The sequence below is a fragment of the Mya arenaria genome, chromosome 10 (genome assembly GCF_026914265.1).
Source record: "Mya arenaria isolate MELC-2E11 chromosome 10, ASM2691426v1".
Taxonomy (NCBI): Eukaryota; Metazoa; Mollusca; class Bivalvia; order Myida; family Myidae; genus Mya; species Mya arenaria.
Window position 1 is genome coordinate 65,074,980 of NC_069131.1, and position 27,370 is coordinate 65,102,349.

At 34.8% G+C, this 27,370-nt stretch overlaps 1 protein-coding gene across 1 annotated transcript; it reads left to right on the forward strand.

Moving 5' to 3' along the window:
* Positions 1-3,776: 3,776 nt before the first annotated feature.
* On the forward strand, positions 3,777-26,067 carry LOC128206504 (uncharacterized). The gene is made up of 9 exons (XM_052909020.1): positions 3,777-3,830; positions 11,099-11,225; positions 11,474-11,566; positions 14,668-14,746; positions 16,674-16,733; positions 17,102-17,222; positions 17,704-17,794; positions 19,355-19,485; positions 24,192-26,067. The coding sequence occupies exons 1-8, from the start codon at positions 3,783-3,785 to the stop codon at positions 19,471-19,473; spliced, it is 738 nt and encodes a 245-aa protein (XP_052764980.1). The 5' UTR covers positions 3,777-3,782; the 3' UTR covers positions 19,474-19,485; positions 24,192-26,067.
* Positions 26,068-27,370: the final 1,303 nt, after the last annotated feature.

The following is a 27,370-nucleotide window of genomic DNA, read 5'->3' on the forward strand; positions in this document are numbered from 1 at the left end:
TTGTAAGAAGTGATACTATCATAATGCGCACTGTATATAGGTATGCATTATCAGACTGTGTAATAGGAAAGAATAATTGGGTATCAAATGTTAGAAAGCTTTTGAGTGAGTTTGGCTTTGGATATGTATTTGATAATGCCAGTGTACCGAATGAAAAGTATTTTTTGTGTGAGTTAAAAACTAGAATAATTGATTGTTTTTGGCAAGAGTGGTATCGCTCTCTTGATAGTCCAGTCTTGTTTTTGTATAAAGACTTTAAAACCACTTTTGGTTATGAACATTATTTAGACATTTTACCTAAAAGCTTACGCCTATTCTTTTGTAGACTTAGACTTTCTGTTCACCCTTTAAGAATTCAAACGGGTAGATATAACCGTAATCGAATTCAACGTGATGAAAGATATGGTTTATGTTGTAATAGAAGAGATATAGAAGACGAGTTCCATTTTATTTTTATTTGTCCATGTTTTAATCTTATTAGAAAGAAATACATCAAACGTAATTATTATATACGTCCGTCTGTACTAAAATTTATTGAACTGTTAAATTCAACAAATAGACAAGAACTTATAAAACTATCTTTATTTGTCAAAGAAGCGTTATGTATAAGACGAACAACTCTTAATATTGAATTATAACATAGATTCATTTTTTGCTATATTTTTGTTCATCCTCACCTAATTTGAATATGTCCATACATCTGTATTCTAATTTACTCATTATTGTATAACCTGTGTTCTCACCATGTGTTCAATTATTATATGTATATGGTTAAGAAGATGATGTACTTTGTAAATTATTTTACTGTTTTGTTCTTTTCTCATCCGGTCCCGGTCTCCTCCGGTCTCTGTTTTCAAAATGTTATTGTAACTATCGAGCGTTATCGAGAAGGTGTGAATGACAGCGGAGGGTAATAGGATTACAAAAGATTACAGTTTATTAAAACATTAGATATTTGATGATAATTATTTCACCATTTATTTCATATTTTATATCCATAAACCAAATAATAAATTAAGGCAAAGATAAAAAACATTATATATATGCACATGTACTAAAATTAATGTAATGAATAACAAACACATTGTGTGTTTTTTTTTCCTTATTAAATTTAGTTATAAGTATACTTTTGATAATAGTAATACAAATAGAACTGCATGAATACATGTAAATCAAATATGTAAGTTAACTCAGTACTTCAGGAATTCTAACATTTTTGTTTTGTTTAACTATTGATTTTGTTACAGGAGATGCACTGCCACGACCAGTTCTTGCAATGGCTGCATGTTCTGTTTTCGCAAATAACTATTGATGAATTCTGGCATTTCACATAAACAGAATGTTTTTATTTTGAAAGTCTTAGGGATCGCGACTTTTCATTTTCTTTATGAAATGGATTTTTTTATATTTTCTAGACAGCTGACTAAATGTTCCCTCATTTCACTTACAACGAGTTTGACATTAGTATTACACAGCCATTCTTAAAACAAAATTCTACAGCATTCGCAAAGACACAACAGGCATGTCCATTTGGTTGTTTTAAACAGGCGCGTAGGAAGGAAATTGACATTGGGGCCGCGGAAGGGGTGTGCTGAGGAGGGGTGTCCTCTCCCGTCGAGATTTTATTTCAGTTTTAAGCATTGAAGGACTCGATTTCCAGTGAGTTCAGGTTTTATTTTCGTGTTTTTATCTTAACCTTTTTTCGGTTAAAATAATATTGTTAGCAAAAGCGACATGTTAATTATTGTGCAATCATAAATTATTATAAACACCAGTTGGCAGTATTTATTTACCTTTAAATATTCATACTTGCACAGTCTCACAATGTATGTTAAATAACTAATTAGCACAGTTTACCTCTTCATAGTGAAGCCCCGAGTGACTTTGGAACCATTGCGAGTTGAATGCCCCGTATTCATTTTTTTAGCGCCAAAAGATCTCTTTAGAAAACTTTTAGGAAGATTTGGAACGTCCATTTTAAAGTCAAACTTTAATGTGACGAGTTTGAAATAATACATATTGCTGGCTATGTAATGACAATTCTATTTTAACGATCATGACGACTTTAAATAAAGATGCTTGTATCTTGTAAGTTATATTTCATTTGTAAAATAGCGTTCCGAATATTTCAGTAGTTTATTTATTATTATACTTGTTATATTTTGTCAATGAACTCTTCATAACAGGTTTATGACAATACACAATAATGTCATACCATGATAGGTGTAAATGCATTATACAACGCGTGTCAGAGATAGCGCATGTCCCTCGTTAAGGAAATGATACACGGATTAGCCAGTTTTATTAAACACGCACGGCTTCTGTTCGGTTCATACCTTAAAAATATGGTTGTTTATTATAAAGGCAATTTTTTAGAATAAATGATTGCTATGCAAAGGCTCTTATAAAGTTAAGAAATAATACGATAATAACATATAACCAAATAAAAAATAATCAGCGTCAGATTTCTTAAACAGTTAGAGATTTATTGTTATTTACTTCAAGTTGACAAATAAAATATATTCTGCTAAAGTTGTGTAATAATGACGAATGTATTTGAATTTATTCAATTTGCACGAATAGCACAAAAATTATAAACGAAAAATGGAGACGTAATGTTTTTCTTACTTAAGAATGGCGCAACTTCAAATAAACACTCTTCATCTAGTAGCTTTATTGTCTTAGCACACGCATACTTACTATAATCGGATGTTATAACATTGCAACTATTAGCTCCAGAAAATGAGCTTGTGTACTTTTTCTCTATTCATTGATTTACTTGTTTACATGCTATGAACAATGTATAATGTCTTACTCATTAACATATCGTATTGTACCGACATGAGTCGGATATGCAAACATGGAAACCATTTCAATTGTCATCATTAATTTTTACACATTGCTTCAAAGAGAAACGTTCACACTCATAGCTGGACTGCTTAAACAATATATTGTTTGTTTGTTTTTAAACAGAAGAGGAAGAACAACTGATAAACCAACTTGACAAAACATTATTTAAAAGGTGCAATTCTAAGTTACTTCATACTCTAGCCGTCCTCAATCCTTTATTTTTAAAAAAACATGAGCATTTTTATTGCCATCGCATTTTTCTCTACACCTTTAACAAATTGCATAAATAGTTAAGACCTATAACAAATTGCATAAATAAAGACATAATGTTTATATATTCTATTCTATTTTGTTACATATAAAAGCAAATAAGATTGTCAAATTAGTTTAACAAACATCGACAACACAATCCGTTGCGTGTGGCCATAAGTTATGAACCGGAAATTATGAGACCGGATTTTACCAGGAGAGACCGGGAAATAGTATCGCCCTGGTTTTAGCTCACTAAATTTACCCGCCAGATGGCGTCTGGCAAGAAAGGAAATTACGTGTGTATCTATATTTTAATTCGTTGTCAACAATTAAAAGGAAACTAATGATACATTACACGTAAGCAATATTGTTTCTCCTTCAGATATTATCAATCCTTTTCAGAATTAAATATTCAATGTAACTTGTGGTTGCATGTTTATTATCCGAAATCTTAATAGATTATCCGAATATTTTCTGTAAATTTCTCGTGTTTTTATTTCAGAACAGATTTAAGCTTCAGCTTTCTTTAAATTAATGTTAAACGGAATAATAACATAAAGAAAATCACCCTGAAGTAATTAGATCACTTGTAGTGAGTTGGATTGTTTGCCGAGTTTGAGAAATGGCCCAATATCACGTTCCGGACCCCGAGGAGTTGATCGAGTGTCGACCGGGTCAACATGGTGCGGGCCAAACGCTTCCAGTATCACTTGGTCAGGTGTAGGAAGGTAAGAAGTTTTTGAAGATCATTATGATCAATATCTGGTGGTTGTCCACTTATGCACCAGTCAGTTGTAACCACTGCCCCCAGGTCTGAGGAATAGCAGGGACTTTGACTTTCGGTCTTGCCAATCCCAGCTAAAATATCCTTTTCCTATGGGAACAAATTGCTGGTAGAATCCCCACTAAATGCCCCCGCATCCCGGAGACATCCTAGGCAAGGCCCACTCCTCACTATTTTTGACGCGAAAACTAAACCACCGCATGCACTCGGCATAGTCCAAGCTAACCATCATTAAAAAAAAAGCCTGAACAGCATTTTAGAATGACTAGCACTCGGCACTGCTGGGCAACCTGGAAGGTAAAAACACAGTCCATATCCCCCACACCCTGGTATACTTCTGGACCTAGTGGGGCTGTGGTTACAATTGACTGGTGCATAAGCCCACTTAGTTCTTACCAAGGCCATTTGGGTTCAATTCCCAGTATGGGTGCATGTGAGTTTGGAAGGTTATCTCAAAGACAGACATGGTTTTGTCCGGGGTTTTTTCTAGTTTCCCACATAACACAAGACAACACTCGTGTGCAATGAGATCGACTAAATATAAGTTAATGTAACTGTCTTCACATTGTTGTAAAAAATAAATAAATAAACTAACATGTTTTACCTTTTGCACTTTGAACAGTTATAACGGTTTCATTAACAGAAGCTTCACTGGTCGAATTAGACTGTGTCTGCAATCTATTTTAAACTTGTTCGCATCTGCACTGACAATATGTCAATATATATCCCGTTCATTGATTTAGGTCTAAAATTTGAAAACATACAATATAATTAGAAACTGTAAATAAAATACACACCTCACTTACGCAACAAATAAACAAACCATTGATTTTGCTTATATAGTCCAGTCATATCGTGACAAAATTACACCAAATTGTTTACTTTGGGTTAAAATTATGAAACTTTGCCGAATGATACATATGAAAGTTCAGGTTAAAAAAAGCTCAGGACCCATCTCAATTTCGTCCAAGATGGCTGCCAAAATCCAAGATGGCCGCCATGACCCTTAATATTGTATAGAGGAATTTTATTAGTAAATAAATTGTGACATGACCTCAGTAAATACATAATTTACGTAGTATTTACTTTTTCATTAAATCTTACGGAAGAACTTTATAATACAAAAAAATAATTTCATACAGAATTAGCTTTTTGTTGCCATGGCAACCATTTTCCCCTAAAAGTCAAATTTGTCCGCCAATGTAATCTACCCAAACCTGTAAACTTCTTGATGTTCTTTAATTTTTCTGTGAAAACAGTTTAAGTGTGTATTGTTGAAAAGAATTCTAAAACACATCCATAGCAATGAAAAACTTTTTAATCTCATGCTTATAATAATCATTTAAAATGACTAGAAATGATAGTGACAGTCGGGTCAATAATTTATTATTTAAAGTGTATGAGACAAGCAATTGTATACACCAAAATGTTCGGTTGTAGTGTATGTATGCAAGTGATGGCCGAAATATTCAAAGCGTGGCGCGGGCTGAGAAATCCAAGATGGCATCCGAAATGGCCGCCATAAAATGTCAATTTTAGTAAAAATATCATGTATGAATATGTTAATTTTCTTTTATTAGTCATAGTTAAATATTCACATGGCTTCTTCTTTCATTATGGACCCTAAATTTTTATACAGCATTGACCACTTTAAGGCCAACGTAATGATCGTTTCAAGGTCAGAATATGAAAAATACCCAAGCATTTAATTTTCCCATATAGATATGCTTTTCAAAGTCATATTTTGGCAATATTTTTATATTTTTTTTGGATAAGCCAACATTTCAAGCATTAAAACATACCAAGGGTGGTTGCAAACTTGCTATTTATGTAAGCGTCTTATGGATAATTGAGCTAGTATCAAAATAAAATGACCTAAATAACTGACATATTCAATGTCCAGGTCAAGATCACTACAAAAAATCAGAAAAATATCAAGGTTTTCTGTCTTTTTTGTCTCTTTTGGTTTATTAAGTTTTGTTTGCTCACACAAGGGTCTATCAAAATTGGCAATGTATAAAATTATTTATTTTTGTCTATCACAATTTACCTTTCAATGAACGTTTTTTTTATATAGTACGCAAGCTCCAAGCAACTAGAACTTCTCCAAATAAATGCTATCGAAGGCAATCTCCATAAAAGTGCTCTTTCCTAGGTTATCATGTAACACTGTTTCGATGCAATATATATACATGCACAGATGGTAGATGTTTTATAATGTACTTCACTTTGACATGTAAAAATAAGCATTTCAAAACTTTTAAGGTCAAAATCTTTTGAATGTCAAACATTATAAAAACACACACCAAATAATCAAAATGAGTTTTGTTTACCTCTTTTCCCAACACACAAGTCACGTTAACCATAATGTGTCCCTAAATTAGCCCATACACTGCTTAATGAGCTGCATTAACAAATATTTATTTGCGTTTCAAATAAGCTAATCCACCAACAGAGAATATCACTTTTCAAGTCTATCCAGTGCTTTTTCACCATAATGTGTTAATATTGTAGTACAAAAAAAAACAAGAATATTTATGCCCAGGTCTAATCAGTATTTAGAAAGCAAAATGTGTTTCTATTAGTCCACTGAATACCTCAAACCATATAAGAGCCCAAGATTTACTCCTTTACGTACACTGTGTGTCCAAAGCACCTTTTGAAAGTCCATAATGCAACTAATACAATACGATGGCTCTATGGCGCTCTATCGATTTTACAATTGTTTTGATACATTTTGATACATTTTAGAGCATTGTTTTTTTACATTTTAGATCAATTTAGTGTAAAGAAATCGTAGCCGCCTTAGTTAACCAAATGGACCACATTTAGGCAACAATGAAGCCCATTCAGAGCAAAAAATTTTGACTACATTTTGACAACCATTCGGAGCGAATCAAACCCATGTGCAACTCTAATGAAGCGTAATCAGTGCCAAATAACTTCTTTTTGTCAACCATAATCCCATTTCAGAACCAGCAAACACATGTGTTTTTCTGATAAAGCCTACTTGGTATCATGATAATCCGTGTTACAGTAACAGAGATAAAATCCACACATAAGCAGCTCTAAGCAAGTTTACTCAATGCCTTATAGACCTCTTTATTACCATAAAACCAATTAAAACCAAAACAAACAGCTCTATTAAAGCCTGATCAGTAGCAATCATATTACATATGGTAGCTATGAAGCCCATCTAGAGCCAAACACATATGCAGTCCCAATAAAGCTACATAGTGCCAACAATACCACTTTTGGGAGCCATGGAGCCAATTTAGAGCCAAACTAACTGATGTGTAGCTCTAATGAAGCTTAATATGTGCCAACTAACCCAGTGCACATGTGCATTTCTAAATAAGACTACTCAGTATCCCAAAACCCATGTTTAGTTAACAACAAACTTCATTTAAATCCAAACAAGCACACTTGTGCACAACTCTTAATAAACCTAATCAGTGTCAAATAAAACAGTTTGGTAACCATACAGTAAATTTAGAGTCCAACAAACCACTATTCAGCTATAATAAATTGTACTTAGTGCCGCAAATAAACCATATATTAGCAACCATACAGCACATTCAGAGTGAAACAAACCCATGTGCAATTCTAACAAAGCCAACTCAGTGCCAAACAGGCCAAACTTTGGCATCCATGAATCCCATTTAGAGCTAAACAAACGCACATGCAGCTCGACTTAAGCCTTATCAGCGCCAGCTTAACCACATTTTGACAACCATTGGCATCTCTTATTAATCCCTCCAATTACTAAATAGATGACATTTTGACAACCATAAACCCAAACAAACATATATGCAGCTCTCAATATGCATATCTAGTTTCAAATACAACAATTTTGGCAACCATAAAACTTTATCATAGCTCTAAATACTCACCTGGAGCTCTAATTAAGATTAAGAACATCATATTGGGAAACATGAACACAATTTAGTGCCAAACAAACGTTTAAGCATGCGCAGTGCTTTATTGTCCACATTTTGGCAATGGTAAAGCCAATTTAAATCTAAACAAGCTTATGTGAAGATGTATATAAGCATTCTTAGTATGTAGTTCCACATATTGGCAATTATTTAGCCCGTTTAGAGCCAGAAACCCTTGTGCTGCTCTTAATAACCTTTTCAGTGTTGGACAAACCACATTTTGACGACCATTTTGCTCAGCCAAAGGCAAATAAACCTGTGTGCTACACATTTTGGCAACCATAAAGCCCATGCAGGGCCAACCAAACCAAGCGCTATAATAAAGCCTAGTACTCAATTCCATATGATGGCAATATTTGATTTGGTGGCAATATTTGATTAGGTAGCCATATTTAATTTGGTGTCATATTTGATGTTTTCTGATTCGATCCTTACCCTAACCATAAACCCCGTAGTTAACTAAGTAATGTTAACGATTTCATAAATAGTAACGAAATGTAAAGGAATATTCAATTTTCAATTACGGTTTTAAATATTGAGTACAAATTAATTTGCATTAGTATCAATTACTAGAATGTTATACAGAAATTCAAATTTTGTAGATTTTTTGTACTTTGACCTTGATATGGCCTTGACCTTGACTTTGAGGTAGTCAGTTCGGAATGTTAATTTAGGAAACATAATGTACATGACCAATATACATTGAAACATTACACCCTTTTCTATTAACATACACGCATTGGTAAAACAATGCTCAATTAGATATTTATGGGGGCCATCTTGAACGCCATCTTGGATGTCTTGGTCTTCTTTACATGAAATTAAGTTTAAAAAAGCAGCACTACTGCAACATATTCAATTAATGTTACTTTTCAAACATGAATTTATAAGAAGCATCAAAAAAGTTTTCTTTTCTCTTAAAATCGGTAAATTAATCATTTTGAAGGAAATCATTGTTGCCATGGCAACAAAAAACCTTTTATCGAGGAATATTTGTATGAATTTTAAAAGATTCACTTCCAACATCTTAAGTAATTAAAAATCACTAAATTATGACTTAATTGCGGTCGCAGTACATAGTACCACAGTACCGCAACAATATATTAACACAATTAGGGTAATGGCGGCCATCTTGGATTTTTGCGGCCATATTGGATGAATCCAAAGTGGGTCCTGAGCTTTTTTAAATCATATTCACATTTTCGGCATGTATACCAAGTTTCAAGATTTTAACCCAATGTGCACAATTTTCTCACAATATGACTGGACTAAAAGCACTGCCATGTTGCTTGAATCTAATGAGTTTTTTTAACTTTTAATGGAATGGTGGCAGGGTCCTTTGATAGGGGAAAAATAACGCCATTTACTGGGTATTAGACGCACTTTTTTTTCCTCAGATTTTGATGCAAAAAAATGCCTGCGTATAATACCCAGTAACAGTTTTTTTTTCTGAGGTCAATTTCAAGCCGAGAGTTAGTTTAGATTTATGTAGAAAGGGATGTTACTCGCGTCATCTAGTATATACGGGTTAAAACGGCAGTTGAAGATCGGATTACGATATATAGTAAGACGTTTATAATTTCAACAAAAATATTTTTCGATTAAAGTTACCGTAATTCACCTAAGAGGTCGGACACTCTAAATATTTGGACACCCATAATTATTTCCCAAAATAATTTATTTTGCGTACCTAATTTTCGGACACCCAAAGGACATCAATCATAACTTTCATAGTTACCAAGTTTCACAGACGAAGATTATTGATTTTTATCTTTACAATGCATGGCTAGATTACCTAACCTTATACACCACTGTGACAATTTAATTAGTTACTACCCATCCTAAACGATTTATTGCCTGTTGAAACGGAAGTGTGATATATTTATTTGAGGATTAAACAAACAACAAGGGCAAACAAGGGATTAAGAAAACATCGACATGGCATGTTTGTAAAACGATCTGCCAATAAGCTTTCAAACTTGTACCACACTTATAGACTATATGAAGCAATAATCGTACAGTTATACATTAATCCTGCATAGCAATGTCCATGCTCTCCACGAGATCCTCGTGGGTATAACTGTAAGTTATGTGACGTCACACAGTGTGACTCTGATCTGAAGCCGATAGAATGTGTTTATTCAGTTCAGTGCATGTATAAAATGGTGTTTTAATTAACTTGATGAAGGATTTACACTTATAGGCGTAATAAATAAGTTTATGACCATTGATTACTACGGATAAATTAATAAGTGGTAAAAAGCAAACATGAAGAAGAAAGGCAGGTTAAACAAACATGTAAATAAAATGTGAAAATGATAATTTTCTATGTATTCGGAGAGCGAAAAAAATAATTAATTTATGGTGTCCGAACTTTTGTGAATTACGGTATTCAATATTATTTTGAATAATAAATTGAATTAAACAATAATCAAACTTACATATAAAAAAGCAAAGTTGGGCACTGTCAAAATATTTTTTGCATAACATAACTTTTCATTCTCGACAGTTGGGTTGTATGGTTTTAAAGATAACCATCGCCATTTTCACGAAAAAAAAAAAATTGTCACTGTCAACAAACATGGTGGTAGAAAATGCCGGACGATTTTGACATTTTTTCTATGCGTCTTTTAACCAAAAACATAGATTAAAAGTTTTTTCCTCGGACTTTTCACAGATTTTTTTCCCTGCGTCTAATACCCCCTATCGTCTTATACCCAGTCATTTACGGTAGTCAATAAGGGTATAAATACTAACATGATGACTATAATGTTCAACTTGTTTTCAAAACCTTTCATTCATCAAAATTGATGACCTATTCATGAATGACTACTTATCTCTACATTCGCTAAATGTGTAGAGGTCAAAGCTTCTTTTTTTTCTTTTCTTTTTTGAATTAAAACAATATAAAATAATGTGTTTTTTCTTCTTTGGTTAGGGAAAAATATATGCTTTTGCAGGAGGAGGATTGGGCTGAATTTAGGCCCCAAAAGGGCAGAAAAAACACACTGAAATCATGCCGGTACCATATCTATAGACACTTTTCCCCGGACTTAAAAAGTAAACTTTAAGGTTTAGGGTGATCAGTTATCGAAATTAGACTTTTGGGTGAACAAGCCCGAATTCTTATACTATTGCATGGAATCATATTTTTAAACAAGCCCTGCTATATAATATTCAGAATTTGAGCAAGCCCGGAAGACCATTTACCAGTGCAGGGCTTGCGGGCTTGTGCTAATTTCGACCACTGGGTGATAATAATATTTTTTTTCAGAATTACATTGGATCAGAATTCCAGAAATGCCCGTTTAATGCCAAGCATCATGTCCCTAAACCAGAGTTCAGACATCACATTGCCAACTGTCCGGACAAGGCCATTGTGGAAACAGAAATTGGTGCTGGTAAGAAAATGCTGCCCGTAGAAAAAACAACAGATTTGATTAAAGGCTTCCATTAAGAAAGCATATTTACCCTTGTGGGGTCCAAATTAGCGAAAAATATAATAATGATAATTTGTTACTTTTATAAGTGGAACCAATTATCGATAGTCAAACTGGAACCGATTCCCAACACTAATTGGAAGATTTTTTACTTTCAAGGGGTCGATTTTTGGAATAAAACTTAAAAATACATTATTATTTTTCTTCAGCAAACAAAAGAGAAGAAAATCAACTGAAGGGATGCACTGACACCCCGGCCTACAAGAACTTAGAGATACTGAATCAGGAGGATTGGGACGAAGGTAGGCCAGTTTCAAGCCTTTTCAGAACTTGACGGGACTTTCTTTCTAGTGAATTTGGGGCCGAAATTCAGCATTTGAGATCTTTATACATTTCCTAATTATACCCCTGACAAACAAAGTTTGAAGGGGGTATATTGGAGTCACCCTGTGCTCTACTTCAGCTTATTACTGAGTTATTGCCATTTATTTGGGGTTTTTTGCTGTCAATTTTTTTTCCAGACATTAACTTGCAAACTACCAGATGGAATTTATTAAAACTTCATACAATGGTAAAGCACAATGAGAGGAAGTGCAGTGCACAAGAACCATCACTCTATTTCGGCTTATTACAGAGTTACTGCTCTTTGTTATTTTTTTCTTGTCCGGAACATAACTTGAAAACTATTGGATGGAATTTAATAAAACTTCATAAAGTGATAAATCATAATGAGAGGGAGTGCAGTGTACAGGAACTGCAATTCTATTTCACCTAATTACAGAGTTACTGCCCTTTGTTACTTTTTTCTTGTCCGGAGCATAACTTGAAAACTATTGGATGGAATTTAATAAAACTTCATACAGTGAAAGATCATAATGAGAGGGAGTGCAGTGTACAGGAACTGCAATTCTATTTCAGCTAATTACAGAGTTACTGCCCTTTGTTACTTTTTTCTTGTCCGGAGCATAACTTGATAACTATTGGATGGAATTTAATAAAACTTCATACAGTGATAGATCATAATGAGAGGGAGTGCAGTGTACAGAAACCACAATTCTATTTCAGCTAATTACAGAGTTACTGCCCTTTGTTACTTTTTTCTTGTCCGGGGCATAACTTGAAAACTTTTAGATGGAATTTAATATAACTTCATACTGTGATAGATCATAATGAGAGGGAGTGCAGTGTACAGGAACCGCAATTCTCTTTCAGCTAATTACAGAGTTACTGCCCTTTGTTACTTTTTTCTTGTCCGGAGCATAACTTGAAAACTATTGGATGGAATTTAATAAAACTTTATACAGTGATAGATCATAATGAGAGGGAGTGCAGTGTACAGGAACTCCAAACCTATTTCAGCTAATTGCAGAGTTACTGCCCTTTGTTACTTTTTTCTTGTCCGGAGCTTAACTTGAAAACTATTGGATGGAATTTAATCATACTTCATACAGTGATAGATCATAATGAGAGGGAGTGCAGTGTACAGGAACCGCAATTCTATTTCAGCTAATTACAGAGTTACTGTCCTTTGTTACTTTTTTCTTGTCCGGAGCATAACTTGAAAACTTTTGGATGGAATTTAATAAAACTTCATACTGTGATAGATCATAATGAGAGGGAGTGCAGTGTACAGGAACCGCAATTCTATTTCAGCTAACTACAGAGTTACTGCCCTTTGTTACTTTTTTCTTGTCCGGAGCATAACTTGAAAACTATTGGATGGAATTTAATAAAACTTCATACAGTGAAAGATCATAATGAGAGGGAGTGCAGTGTACAGGAACCGCAATTCTATTTCAGCTAATTACAAAGTTACTGCCCTTTGTTACTTTTTTCTTGTCCAGAGCATAACTTGAAAACTTTTAGATGGAATTTAATAAAACTTCATACAGTGATAGATCATTATGAGAGGGAGTGCAGTGTACAGGAACTGCAATTCTATTTCAGCTTATTACAGAGTTACTGCCCTTTGTTACTTTTTTCTTGTCCGGGGCATAAATTGAAAACTATTGGATGGAATTTAATAAAACTTCATACAGTGATAGATCATAATGAGTGGGAGTGCAGTGTACAGGAACAGCAATTGTATTTCAGCTAATTGCAGAGTTACTGCCCTTTGTTACTTTTTTCTTGCCCGGAGCATAACTTGAAAACTATTGGATGGAATTTAATAAAACTTCATAAAGTGATAGATCATAATGAGAGGGAGTGCAGTGTACAGGAACAGCAATTGTATTTCAGCTAATTGCAGAGTTACTGCCCTTTGTTACTTTTTTTTTGTCCGGAGCATAACTTGAAAACTATTGGATGGAATTTAATCATACTTCATACAGTGATAGATCATAATGAGAGGAAGTGTAGTGTACAGGAACCGGAATTCTATTTCAGCCAATTACAGAGATATTGCCCTTTGTTACTTTTTTCTTGTCCGGAGCATAACTTGAAAACTATTGGATGGAATTTTATAAATCTTCATACAGTGATAGATCATAATGAGAGGAAGTGTAGTGTACAGGAACTCCAAATCTATTTCAGCTAATTACAGAGTTACTGCCCTTTGTTACTTTTTTCTTGTCCAGAGCATAACTTGAAAACTATTGGATGGAATTTTATAAATCTTCATACAGTGATAGATCATAACGAGAGGAAGTGTAGAGTACAGGAACCGCAATTCTATTCCAGCCAATTACAGAGATATTGCCCTTTGTTACTTTTTTCTTATCCAGAGCATAACTTGAAAACTACCGGTTGGAATGTAATAAAACTTTATACAATGTTACAGCACAATAAGAAGGAGTTCAGTGTATATGAATCAATACACATTTTTAACAAATTACAGAGTTATTGCCTTTTTCTGTGTTTTTTTTTTGTCAAACTTTTGTCCGGACAGTAACTTGAAAACTACTAGTTGGAATAGCATAAAACTTCATTCAATGATAAATCATAATGAGAGGTGGCGTTCGGGGGTATTAATCACCTTCAGTGATAGCTCTAGTTTTGACACAAAATTAGCTTGTCACGTTTATGAACAAAAAATCAATCAAAATCGAACCAAAAATTGTCAAGGTACATACATTTTTTACCCACTATGTCAGTATGTGTAATGTGAACGTTATTGTCTATGGTATATGATGCAGAATTTTAGTAACAATAAAATTCCTTTAAGACCTAAAGATGCCTGTAGTTTACATACACAATAAGCTTGATCCTGGTATCTTCAATTAAGTAAAAAAGGTTGTTCCTGAAACTTGTAAATTGTTAGTATTAAGTTGGGCAGTACTCCCTTATAACAATTTGTTTTTGTACCGAAGTGCACAGATGTTTGACTTTATATCGTAACTGATGCATCTTGATTACACCCATAACAACCCATAACAATCTAGCTGTGGTTGAATGGTTTCAGAGATCTCAGCCCCGGTAAGACGAGGCCCCGCGTATGATGAAATGTACTACGAAAGAGTCAAGTTTAAAGATATTACAGGGTAAGGTTATTATCTTTTTAAAGCCCGAGATATAAAAAATAAGTTTGTAAATGAGAAAAATTTGGGTTGCTAAGTAAGGATTTTTGTTTGCATGGAAACAGAACCTACAAATTGAACCTGTTCTTCCTTTTGAAAAAAAAAAAAATGTTTAAATAAAAAAAAGTCAGCTTGGTAACTGGTAACAAGATTTTTTGGCTTGATCAAATTCAGGATTTTATTTAGCAGGGCTTGTAGACAATTTTATATGCTAAAACATTAGTGTAAGAATGCTTGCTTGTTCATTTAAAAGTCTTATTTCATTGACTGTTTGTCTTTAATTTGTGTTTGACAGTAGGTATGTTTATGGATCAGATCTTGGGATCTAGGTTTTTCCTGATAGGCTTGTTTGGTAATTTAATATTGAATAAATAAAAATGAAAATTTACAAGTTGATTGGTGTTGGTTAATCTTGTCCAAATTGCCAGAAAATCCTGATGTTTATTGTAATTATGTCTCCCCCTCTCTGGGGGAGACATATTGTTTTTGCCCTGTCCGTCAGTCCGGTAGTCCGGTAGTCCGTCAGTCCGTCAGTCCGTCCGTACGTCACACTTCGTTTCCGATCGATAACTGGAAAACCGCATGACCTAGGATCACCAAACTTGGTAGGGAGGTTGGTCATGAGGTGTAGAAGATCCCTATTGTTTTTGGGGTCACTAGGTCAAAGGTCAAGGTCGCGGCGACCCCCAATGTAAAAAACATTTCCGCTCAATATCTTGACAATGGTTTGACCTAGGTTCACCAAACTTGGTAGGGAGGTTGGTCATGAGGTGTAGAAGATCCCTATTGTTTTTGGGGTCACTAGGTCAAAGGTCAAGGTCGCGGCGACCCCCAATGTAAAAAACATTTCCGCTCAATATCTTGAGAATGGTTTGACCTAGGTTCACCAAACTTGGTAGGGAGATTGGTCGTGAGGTGTAGAGGATCCCTATTGTTTTTGGGGTCACTAGGTCAAAGGTCAAGGTCGCGGCGACCCCCAATGTAAAAAACATTTCCGCTCAATATCTTGAGAATGGTTTGACCTAGGTTCACCAAACTTGGTAGGGAGGTTGGTCGTGAGGTGTAGAGGATCCCTATTGTTTTTGGGGTCACTAGGTCAAAGGTCAAGGTCGCGGCGACCCCCAATGTAAAAAACATTTCCGCTCAATATCTTGAGAATGGTTTGACCTAGGTTCACCAAACTTGGTAGGGAGGTTGGTCGTGAGGTGTAGAGGATCCCTATTGTTTTTGGGGTCACTAGGTCAAAGGTCAAGGTCGCGGCGACCCCCAATATAAAAAACATTTCTGCTCAAAATCTTGAGAACGGTTTGACCTAGGTTCACCAAACTTGGTAGGGAGGTTGGTCATGAGGTGTAGAAGATCCCTATTGTTTTAAGGTCACTAGGTCAAAGGTCAAGGTCGCGGCGACCCCCAATGTAAAAAACATTTCCGCTCAATATCTTGAGAATGGTTTGACCTAGGTTCACCAAACTTGGTAGGGAGGTTGATCATGAGGTTTAGAAAACTTCTATATTTTGGGGGGTCACAAGGTCAAAGGTCAACGTCGCTGTGACCTCTAATGTAAAAAAATATTTCCGTGCAATATCAGGAGAATGCTTTGATCTAGATTCACCAAACTTTGAAGTGAGGTTGGTCATGATGTCTAGTTGATTTTGCAATCAGTTGGTCAAAGGTCAAGGTCACTGACCTTGAGGTGAAGAACCGGTTTCTGCTCAATAACTCAAGAACGTTTACACCCAGGAACTTCATACTTGGTATGCCAGTTAGTCATGACTAGTTGATGGCCCCTATTGATTTTGGGATCCATCATTGATTATTTCTCACCTACGACCACACAATGGGGGAGACATGCGCTTTTTCAAAAAAGCAATCTCTAGTTATTTTATTTCAGGATGACCAAAGCACAGAAGACTGTTCTCCATGATAACCGACTCACTTCCGAGCAAAAACGGTAAGCAACCAATTTGTAATGTACCATATATCAATGATTCAGATTAAGTGTATTTTGTAATTGCTTTCTTACTGGTATATTATATTTTGAATTTCTGAGGCTCACCAGAAAATCATTTTAAATATCGAAGCATATCTTTAATATAGAAATGATTATTAAATGCATACAGGAAACTGAAATTTGGTTGTCACCTTGGTGATTCAGAAGTTCATCCAGACTAAGCCAGGGATAATGTTTTGGTAGCGAATTTTTTTTATCTGATATAGCAAGATTATAAGCACTTATATTTGTAACTCTTTTAAGATAAGTGTTTGCAAGTTTGCTGGAATGGCTGCTCAGTGGGTTACACCTGTTTTCAATTTTCACAGGGCAGAGATGAATCTGTACGCCCAAACAAGCAGTCTGGACAAACAAGGAAACAGCAGTCTCCGTCTACCCAGGACGGCTCCCATGGTTGCTATGGCGACAGAACCAAAGGCTGTACCTCCGGTGAGCTAGATAGTAGCCATTTTTTCTGAAATTTTGTGTCTCTTACTTACCTAAGGGGAAAAGGGGAAAAGGGTGATAGCCCGTATGACTGCAGAATTTAAACAAATAGAAGGTTCTTTACCAAAATTTTAAGTTTCATCTTCATTCCTCACAATATTTTCAGCTGGAGGCTCAGTTAAAAATTGGGGTCTTTGTTAATAAGGTCTCAGTGCTATGTTTGCACTTCATGTAAGTTTATTTTGGGGTGCTTTGGCAAAGTCTGTTCAAAGTGCGAGCCCCTGGCTTGAGATATGCGTCATAGACTATGGTTACAAGCATTATGGAAGTCCCATTCTCTTTTAATTCAAAGATCATATTATTTAAGAGATATTTAAATTATTTAACTTTTGAAGTGATTTTATCATAACCATAAACCTTTTTTAAATTCAATGACAGCAAAGTTATTATATTTGCCTGATTTCATTCTTGCATTCTATTACAGGTTCAGCCGGCATACGCATACGCGCTCGCACAGGGTAGAGGACGAGGCATCCAGACCATGAACGGAGTCACTCCCAATGGCACCGTTAATAGTGAGTGGTCTACTTTTCATACCTTTAGGATCACTGCATTTTAAATAGTTATTAGTTAAAACGTATTTATTGTGAAATGGTTTTGTGGTACATGTAATACATGTAAATAAATGACATAGGATTTAAACACAAGGATTATAGACACTTTTTAAGAATTTGAAACTGGAAGTATGAACTTCCTGTCCATCAATATTGGAAGTTTTTCACTGAAATTTGGAAGTTACGTCTCCCGAATACAACATTTTGTTCCATTGTATTTCAAGTAGCATGTTAAAAATCAAATAATTTGCAACTTTGAATTTCCAAATTCACAGATTAAGATTATAAAAATAAATGATACTTCAAGACTGATTGTGACCATAAAAGTAATACTGATAAAAAGTTATGATATTTTAAACTTTCAAGCTTTCAACTTTGGAAGTTTTCTTCAAAATTATGGTTTTTGTACTTCCAAGGGATCAATTTTGGAAGATTTAACCCATTTCTAGGGAGTAATATACTTCCAAACTTTCTTTAATGGAAGCCCTTAAATATAAATTCCTTTCCTGAGGCAGATTTACATTGTATTTAAAAACAAATACAAATGCATGGTGTATTGATAACATTGATGTAGATAGACCAATGACTATTTTCGAAAAAACAAAACAACAATATAATTACTGTGTGAGGACAAAGAAGAATGATATAGTCAACATACGCATAATATCTTATACATGTAATGTTAATATCAATTATCACTATAGTCGCAAAAGGACATACTTTAGAATAAAACTTCCTTTCTGATATCAGTATTGTTACAGTAATTGACTGTATCCTGTTAGAGGGGGGATGGGGCACTTATGCCTGTGCTTTTTGAGATGTCGCTTGAGGTCCTGCTAGTGGGCATAAACAGTGTTGCACTTACCATTTCTATCAAATAAACAAGTCTTGATATAAAATTGAGGCAGTTATTATCAAAATTAGAACATGCATCATACAGAGTGTAACCTACATGTATATAAATTAGTATATTGTGCCCTTTTATTGCTGTCTGCACAATCACTGCAGAACTTTAATGTGTCTCTTCTCTAGACTTTTGGTCCTCTCTGGAATTTTGGTCCAAAGAAGATATTTTGTGGAAAAGAGTTATTTTTATAGTTTGTTTAAGTGCAAAAACCAATTATTTTACAAATGGTGGTTTCCAAGCGAGGGCCTTATGTCACATGATGAAACATACAGGATATACATGTAATATGAGTGGTGTATCAGTACATAATTGATTAAACAAGTTTCCTTAAATAAATTAAAATTAACAAGTTGAACATTATATGAATTATGTTTTTTTCCCATATTGCCATTTGCTATTTTTACCATATCGGAGTGCCCCGCCAACATTCCCTTGAAAGTGAAAAAACAGTCATTGTTTTCATTTATCATGTTACATCAAGAGCAATTACTTTAGTTAAATCAAAAATATTTAATTACGTTATTTTATGATGGCAACTTCATTTATGATATAAAATTAATATGAACTTAAATGCATCCAACAATAATTGAAATGTCCATTTTACACCATTTCAGTCCCAGGCGTTGGACGAGGATTGAAGCCAGGTAACCCGGGACCGTTTGGGACTGCTATCGGGCGCGGTCAGATGGCCTCACCCCCGGGATTCTGTGTCCCAAGGGTCACCCAGGAGTGATCATTACTAATGGTAAAGTTAGCCCTTGCAGCTTTGACTCTTCAATACAATATATGTTTTTATAGATTACTAAAGTTATTATACCCCCACAAACAAAGTTTGAGGGGGGTATATAGGAGTGAGCTTGTCGGTCGGTCTGTCGGTTTTCATGGTTTCCGGACGATAACTCATGAAAGGCTAGACAGATTTAAAAAAAATTGGTAACAGGTGTAACATCAGAAGATACAGGTCAGGTTCGATATTGGGGCTGGTGGGGCCAAGGTCAAGGTCACTGTTACTAAAAATAGAAAAATGGTTTCCGGACGATAACTCATGAAAGGCTTGACAGATTTGAAAATTTTTTGGTACACAGGTGTAACATCAGAAGATACAGGTCAAGTTCGATAGATCCTTCAAAAACTAAATGAGCAAATATTTACCTTAAAAGTAATTGACACTTGGAAAGATGAACAAACAAAACAAATCCAGCATGCTTCATTTGAACCAGATGCCAGTGGAATACCAGCAGAACTTAAGTATGGCATATTTGCCACAGTAGTGCTTACTACAAATATTGACCTGTCAGATGGACTTGTTAATTCGGCTACAGGAACAGTCCCGGGATTTATTCCCAGGTGGATAAGGATGCATTCAAGCCCAAAAATGTACTTGTAAAATTTGATGATGATCGTGTTGGAGGAAAAGCTCATGAATGCTCTAGATGTCTTATTCCAGAAGAGATCAGCTAGAGCATCAGCTAGTTTTTCTTGTCAGCAGTGTAACTTCTAAATTACTCAACAGATTTAAATAAAACAATACATGCATGATAAAAGAAGATGCAATGTGCAGTAACCTTGGAGTTATGGCCTCTTTTCAAAGGAATGGTTTGCCATTCCTGTGTCCAGGCGGCATTTGGGGGTATTCGTCACTCCTGTGACAGGTCTAGTTACATTTCATGTACTCTGAAATTAATTTAATTGAACTAGTACATTAGCAGAGAGCCCTTCGCACTTTCTAGAATTCCCTGCCTCGTTGATAGCACATTTTGAAAATCTGTTAGAATCATTTGTATATTTTGAGTTGGGGCGTAACCTTTCCTGCACTTTTATCATTGATTATTTGTTTTATTATCCCAAAAACTAGGTCACTAGGTCAAATCTTAGAAAAATCTTTGGAACATATTAGAGGCATTACACATGGTCAAATATTCATGAAACTTAATCAGAATGTTTTCCTTGATGAACTCTTGGTCGTAAATAAAACTGGGTCCCATATGTTCAAAATTTAGGTCACTAGGTCAAATCTTAGAAAAATCTTGTCCAGAACCATATCAAGTTAAATCTTGTCCAGAACCATATCAAGTTATGTTCAAAATTGGTCATGATGTACCCCTTGAAGAAATATGGATCACTCAAAAAAGTGGGTCACATGGGGTCAAAAACTAGGTCACTTGGTCAAATCTTAGAAAAATCTTTGGAACACACTAGAGGTATTATACATGGTTAAATATTCATGAAACTTAATCAGAATATTTTCCTTGATAAACTCTTGGTCGTAAAAACAACTGGGTCACATATGATCAAAAATTAGGTCATTATGTCAAATCTTAGAAAAATCTTGTCCAGAACCATATCATGGTAATGATTGGTCAAGTTATGTTCAAAATTGGTCATGATGTACCCCTTGATGAAATATAGGCAACATAAAAAAGTGGGTCACATGGGGACAAAAACTAGGTCAGTAGGTCAAATCTTAGAAAAAAAATGGAACATACTAGAGGCATTATACATGGTCAAATATTCATAAAACTTAATCAGAATGTTTTCCTTGATGAAATCTTGGGACTTATCTGAAACTGGGTCACATGTGATCGAAAATTAGGTCACAAGACCAAAATCTTTCAAAAATCTTGTCTGAAACTATGTTATGGTGGTGATTGGTCTGCTTAAGTTCAAACATGGTCAGAATGTTCTTTTGGGTTAAATTTCGACTGCGTTTTAAAAGTGTGTCATATGGGTCAAAAACTAGGTCACTAGGTCATATCTTACAGAAATCTTGAGGCAATACATCTGCTCTAATTTCCATGAAACTTAATCAGAATGCCTCAATGAAATCTTGGAATAGCTTGAAACTAGTAGGTCATGTGGGGTCAAAAATGAGGTCACTGGGTCAAATCTTAGAATAACCTTGTGGACACTCTAGAGGCTATATTTTTTGAAACTTGATCAGAATGTTTGCCTTGATGAAATCTTAGATTAGTTTGGAACTGGGTAACATGGAGTCATAAACTAGGTTTCTTGGTCAATTCTAAATGTTACATTATATACAATTTTTTTTTTTCAAACAGTTGCAATCAACTCAAACTCATATATATATATATATATATATATATATATATATTTCATTAACAATTGATTTCCATTCCTTGACTTAGTCCAATCAGGCGGGGGATATCAATTCAACGAATTTGCTTGTTTTTAACCTAAAGTGCTTTTGAAAATCTGGTGGTTGCTTAGAAACGGAGAGCTCTAATTTGGAACTGTTGAATAGCATTGCTATCACAACTCCCCCTGGAAATTTGACTTTTATTGTGCCCCCTTCGAAGAAGAGGGAGTATATTGCTTTGCATGTCGGTCAGTTGGTTCATCGGTCCATCCGTACGTTGGTAGACCAAAGCTTGTCCAAGTGATAACAGGACAATTCCTCAGCCTATAGTCATCAAACTTAACATTAAGGTTGGTCCTGACCCGTAGATGACCCCATTTGATTTGAGGGGTCATTGGGTTTAAGGTCAAGGTCACAGTGACCTTTAACGCTATAATCTTGACAAAGCTTCTCAGAGTAATAACTCAAAAATGCCTCGACCATTGGTCATCAAACTGGGCCCAACCAGAAGATGACCCCTATTGATTTAAGGGGTCATTGGGTCTAAGGTCAAGATCTTTTCCCTCACCTCTATTGGACAAATATATAGAGACAGGCCTTCCAGCATTCCTACTTGTTCCTTCTTTTCCTACTTTTTTTAACAGCTTTATACTTTTTCCTACTTTTTTTCTAAAAAACTCCTACTATTCCTACTTTTTTGAAAATAAAGTCCGCAAAAATATTAAAGTTTGAACTTTGTGCTAGTTTTATTTGCAGAAAATGAACAAAAGATGTCAAACTGGCTGGTTTCTGTTGTTGAAAGGTGTTGCAACATGTTCCACTTTGACGTGCATCATCTTTTCACCCACACAGTTCAGCAACAGAAACCGACCAAACATCATTCACTAAAAAATTCAATGTGGCATATAGAATGGTATGATTTTGCATTAAAAACATCTCCTCTAGGTAAGTTAATAGCTATTAATAATTACATATTTAACTAAAATTTTCCTTGTTTTCCTACTTTTTTGTAAAAAATATTCCTACTACAGTGGAAACTCACTAAACCGGATCTCCCCAAAACCGGAACCCTCGGGATACCGGACTTTTTTTTCAGAGTCCCGGTTTTCCCCCTCTATTTTCAATGTAAAATAATCCCTACAAAACCGGAACCTCGGAATTCCGGATACCGGACAAAAAATCGAGAAAATTTGTTAGTTGTCAACGTAATATTACCTCACAAAACCAGACGTATATTTTTTGTTCAAAATGATTTTGTGTATAAGGAATTCGCGAATCGCGTGTCACTTTGTCACTTTGTTTTGACAGCCGGTGCGCCGTTAAATATTGCACCTGTGATGTTGTGTTAACTCGATAATCGGTAATGATGATTGCGCTGTGGATTGACTGCCGCGCGATAATCAAACTTGTGAAAAGAAAATTGATTGAAACATTAATTTGTTTGTTGCAGAAAATAAAGAACTAGAAATGGTTATTCAGTGATCATTTTGGAGGGTTGTTTTATCTAAAGACTTTATGTGTTTTCATTTTATTCCAGTTTTCAACTTCCCTTTAAAGGTTAACTCCGTTAATATTTTGAGTAAACTTACTCCGTACATCAAATCCTCACTAAACCGGAATCCTCACTAAATCGGAAATTTTGCCCGGTCCGGACCTTGTCCGGTTTAGTGAGTTTCCACTGTATTTCCTTTTTTTCTGTCAGAAAATCTCCTACTTTTTTCCTACTTTTATGTTAGTGGCTGCTGGAAGGCCTGTAGAGAGAACAAGTACAACATTGTTCAAAACAAGAATTGGAAGACATGTATAACAAACCAGACCGTTCCAACATACAGCATGTCATAACTGTAGCCATTTAAATGTTAACATTCTATTTTTGTGTGGGCTTTAACAAAGGACATTTTTAGCTCGACTATTCGAAGACGAGCGTCGGCATCGGGGTAACCACTTATATTAAAGTTTGCGTACCACCTCAAATATTTTCAAAGTCCATTGACATCTGGCTTTGAAACTTCCCACGCTTGTTCACCATCATGCCCCCAACCTGTACACAGGAGGAGGTCACTGTATCAAGCATTTTGACAGAATTATGCCCCTTTTTTTACGTAGAATTTACATTAAAGTTTGCATACCACCTCAACTATTTTCCAATTCAATTTATGTAAATATCTCAGCACATCATGTATTGCATTGAAATCTAATCTAACAGTGATCCATGCATGTTTCACCAAAACTTTTCAATCCATACACCGAAAAGCGGCACCGAGTGCGCTGTCTCTGTGACAGCTCTTGTTATGACTATAATTGCTCTGAAATTTTGTTAGTAAAATATCCATATATTATGTTATATTTTTCAGACAAGAAACGTTTTCCCTCTATATAAGAGTGAAGACTACCAAGTTTGAAGCTGCTAAGAAGAAACTATATGTTAACCTACATTATAGTCTAATGTTGTTGATCTACCATGAAGTACATGTTTGCTTGTAAATAGTTTGTAAATGGTTTATAATGTTGAAGCCAGTTGATTTTAGTTTTCTTAACTTGTGTTTTGTAGTTGACTTACTTTAGAGAGTTTTTTTGTGAGGCATTGAACTGATATTAAATTGGATTTGCATTCTTGAATTTGTTAAAATTTGGGTTTAAGATATTAAAAAAAGAGTTAGCCTTATGCTTTTGAAAAATTGGTATAAAATTGTGTGGAAAAAATCCTTGAAAATCTTAAATGACTATTGTGCAGAATCAACCAGGATATCGGCTATTACCATAGTCGAACTAAACCAAATCTTAAATGACTATTGTGCAGAATCAACCAGGATATCGGCTATTACCGTAGTCGCACTAAACCAAACATTCAGATTTGTTGTCTTTATTTGTCCACATTTTCTGTATTGATGGTCAAGTATTGTTAAAGCATAAACTGTATCTAACATGTCAGTATTGCTTAGAGGCTGAGCATTATTTAAGAAAACATAATCATTGTATATCCGTCCTCTAAATAGGTGATGTATTTTATATGTTTTGTAAAATGTACTAATTTGTATTAACACCATCAATATCAGGGATTCTTAAGTTCAGTATTATAATCCTAAATCTCTGAACTTAAAACTAATGTACAGTTGTCAAGATTGTTCTTTGCACAGACATTTGCTTAAAAAAGAGCGGGAAATACCTTGAAATGACTTTGTGTACAATAAAAAAAAATTGTTTAATTAAAATGTTTTCCCAACCAACCTACATTGAAGCCGTGCACCTCGCTTGGACCTTGGTTGGGATTTTGTTTTTGTTATCATCGCTATGTACATGTATTTGAGTATTTTGTAATTCTTGGGGGAAAGATCCTGTTTTTGAATAAGACATGAAAAAAATATGCTTGTTTCTCGAACGACCCTATTTTTTTTGCCATAGTGTTGATATTTATTTTCATATTAAATTCCTGAAAAAAAAATGCATTTTTGAGTGAACACGTTAAAATTTAACCATTTCATATTTAAAATGTTCTACAATATTGATATTCCCTGATGTAGGTCAGTCTGGTACAGAATCCTAGGTCTCAAAAAAAAGTTATGCCTATCTACATGTACCTACCCTATTTATTTTGGAGGTATATTAGTAAAAACAATGAAATTTCTTCTTTTTTTTGCCCAATTCAGGAATCTTAGTTGGGAGTTTCTCTGGCATATTCATTTCTTATAAAGAAGTTTTTTATCTGATTAAAATTGCTCATCGTAACCATTTAACACATCTAGCTTTTTATCAAACACCTATTTTTGGATATTTTAAGTTGATTCATTTGATTTTAGCAAGTTTTCTTCTTGGCAGTTTAAACAGGAAAGTCTTTAAAGAAAAAAGTCATTAGTTTTATTTTTACGTTTATTATTTTATTATCAATATTGTTTTAATGCTTCATTTTATTTGTTGTCTTCTTAAAATTGGAGGTCATGTTGGTGCAACTTTTGTGTTCGGCTGGCTTTAGACGTAATAGATGTACATGTATAGCCTTGTATCATTGTGTCCTATTTCTGGGGCTGTATACAAAAAGCTTATCGGGCCTCAATGAATGCACTCTTAAGATGTTGTTGTTTTTTGTTTGTTTGTTTTTACTTTCAAACCCCAGAATTCCACAATGAATTATAAAAAAAATATATGTCACATTTAGAGTAAGCTTCAGTAATGTGCTTTGTAAATGCATAGCATTTCCTTTTATATATTATTATTATTTTAAAATGCAGTAAAAAAGCTGTTGTATGTTTTTTTCCTTCCACTTATAGATCATCATATGGAATATGAACTTGTTTAAGCTGCTTATATCCCTGCTTCACATGATATAGGATAAAGGACGTCCCTGTCCTCCAGCTTTTGTTGTGGGATTTTAAAATAATTTGTCATTAGATAGCGCCTTAAAAAGACTGTGGTTGGCCACACCGGGGTCCCTACCTGCAAGCTAACTTGCCTCAGGCCCCAATTTCTCGAAACTTCTCAAGTCCCTTATAACATGATTAAGCTAAACCCACTATTTTTGTCTTTCAATATTTTGCGTTTTATATACTTCTTTAAAAGTTGTAATACTTGAGATAGGAATTATCGTTACTATTATCACAATTAACCATTTTTCATTTAAAAAAGATCAATTGAAGTATGTATTTTGGCTAATTGAAATAAGCAACTTAAGCCTGTTACGCTTAAGAAGTTTTGAGAAATTGGGGCCAGAACTGTCCTTTTGCAATGTTTAAGGAATGTTTGGCATGACAATCCACTGCTGTGCATCTCCTGCTAATTCCACTGATGTCACAGTAGGGGCCAATTTCCTGTGTATTTGTTAATTGGCTCAGGGCCATTTAGGGACCATTTCTATAATAAAACCTACAAAACTGCACGGCAGGATACTCAGATTGGAGATCTGAGAAGGCAATTAGATTAAGATCAATACACAGAGGTTGTGTACTAAATACGATTTTCTTTTCGGGGGAGGTATCACTTATAGAAGGATTAAACTATGCCTTTAACCTTACTAATGATAGTGGCTGTCTGGTCCATAATTGTGTTGTAATGGATGGGATTTGGAAATTAATTTGCGTTGGTGACCACCATAAGATGTTTGGGCATCATCTGGGGGCCATAGCTTCATCATTGAGTTCACTGCGAGCCTCTAAACTTTAATTCATCACCATTAGAATACGACAGCCAGGGTTTCAAACGTCAGTCATTCACATTGCTGGGTCAAGGGCTGCGTATGTTTGAGTTGTGTGCCCTTAAATACAAGACTGGCTATATTTTTAAGATTTGTTTTAAGATTATTTCCCTTGCATAATTTGAAACAGGATATACTTATTTGAATATTTGCCAGTCAAGTAATAACATCCTGCGTCGAGGCTTACGTGGTAGTCAGCACATCTGATAGCTCTAGTTAAGCTAAAAGCAATAGATCTTCTAGTTGTAGAGCAAGTAATTTCGTTTTGGGCCACAGAGACCAAACATTTTTGCACATAAATCGTGATGGTGTCAGGACATTACTGACCATTGGCATAATAGACCAGAC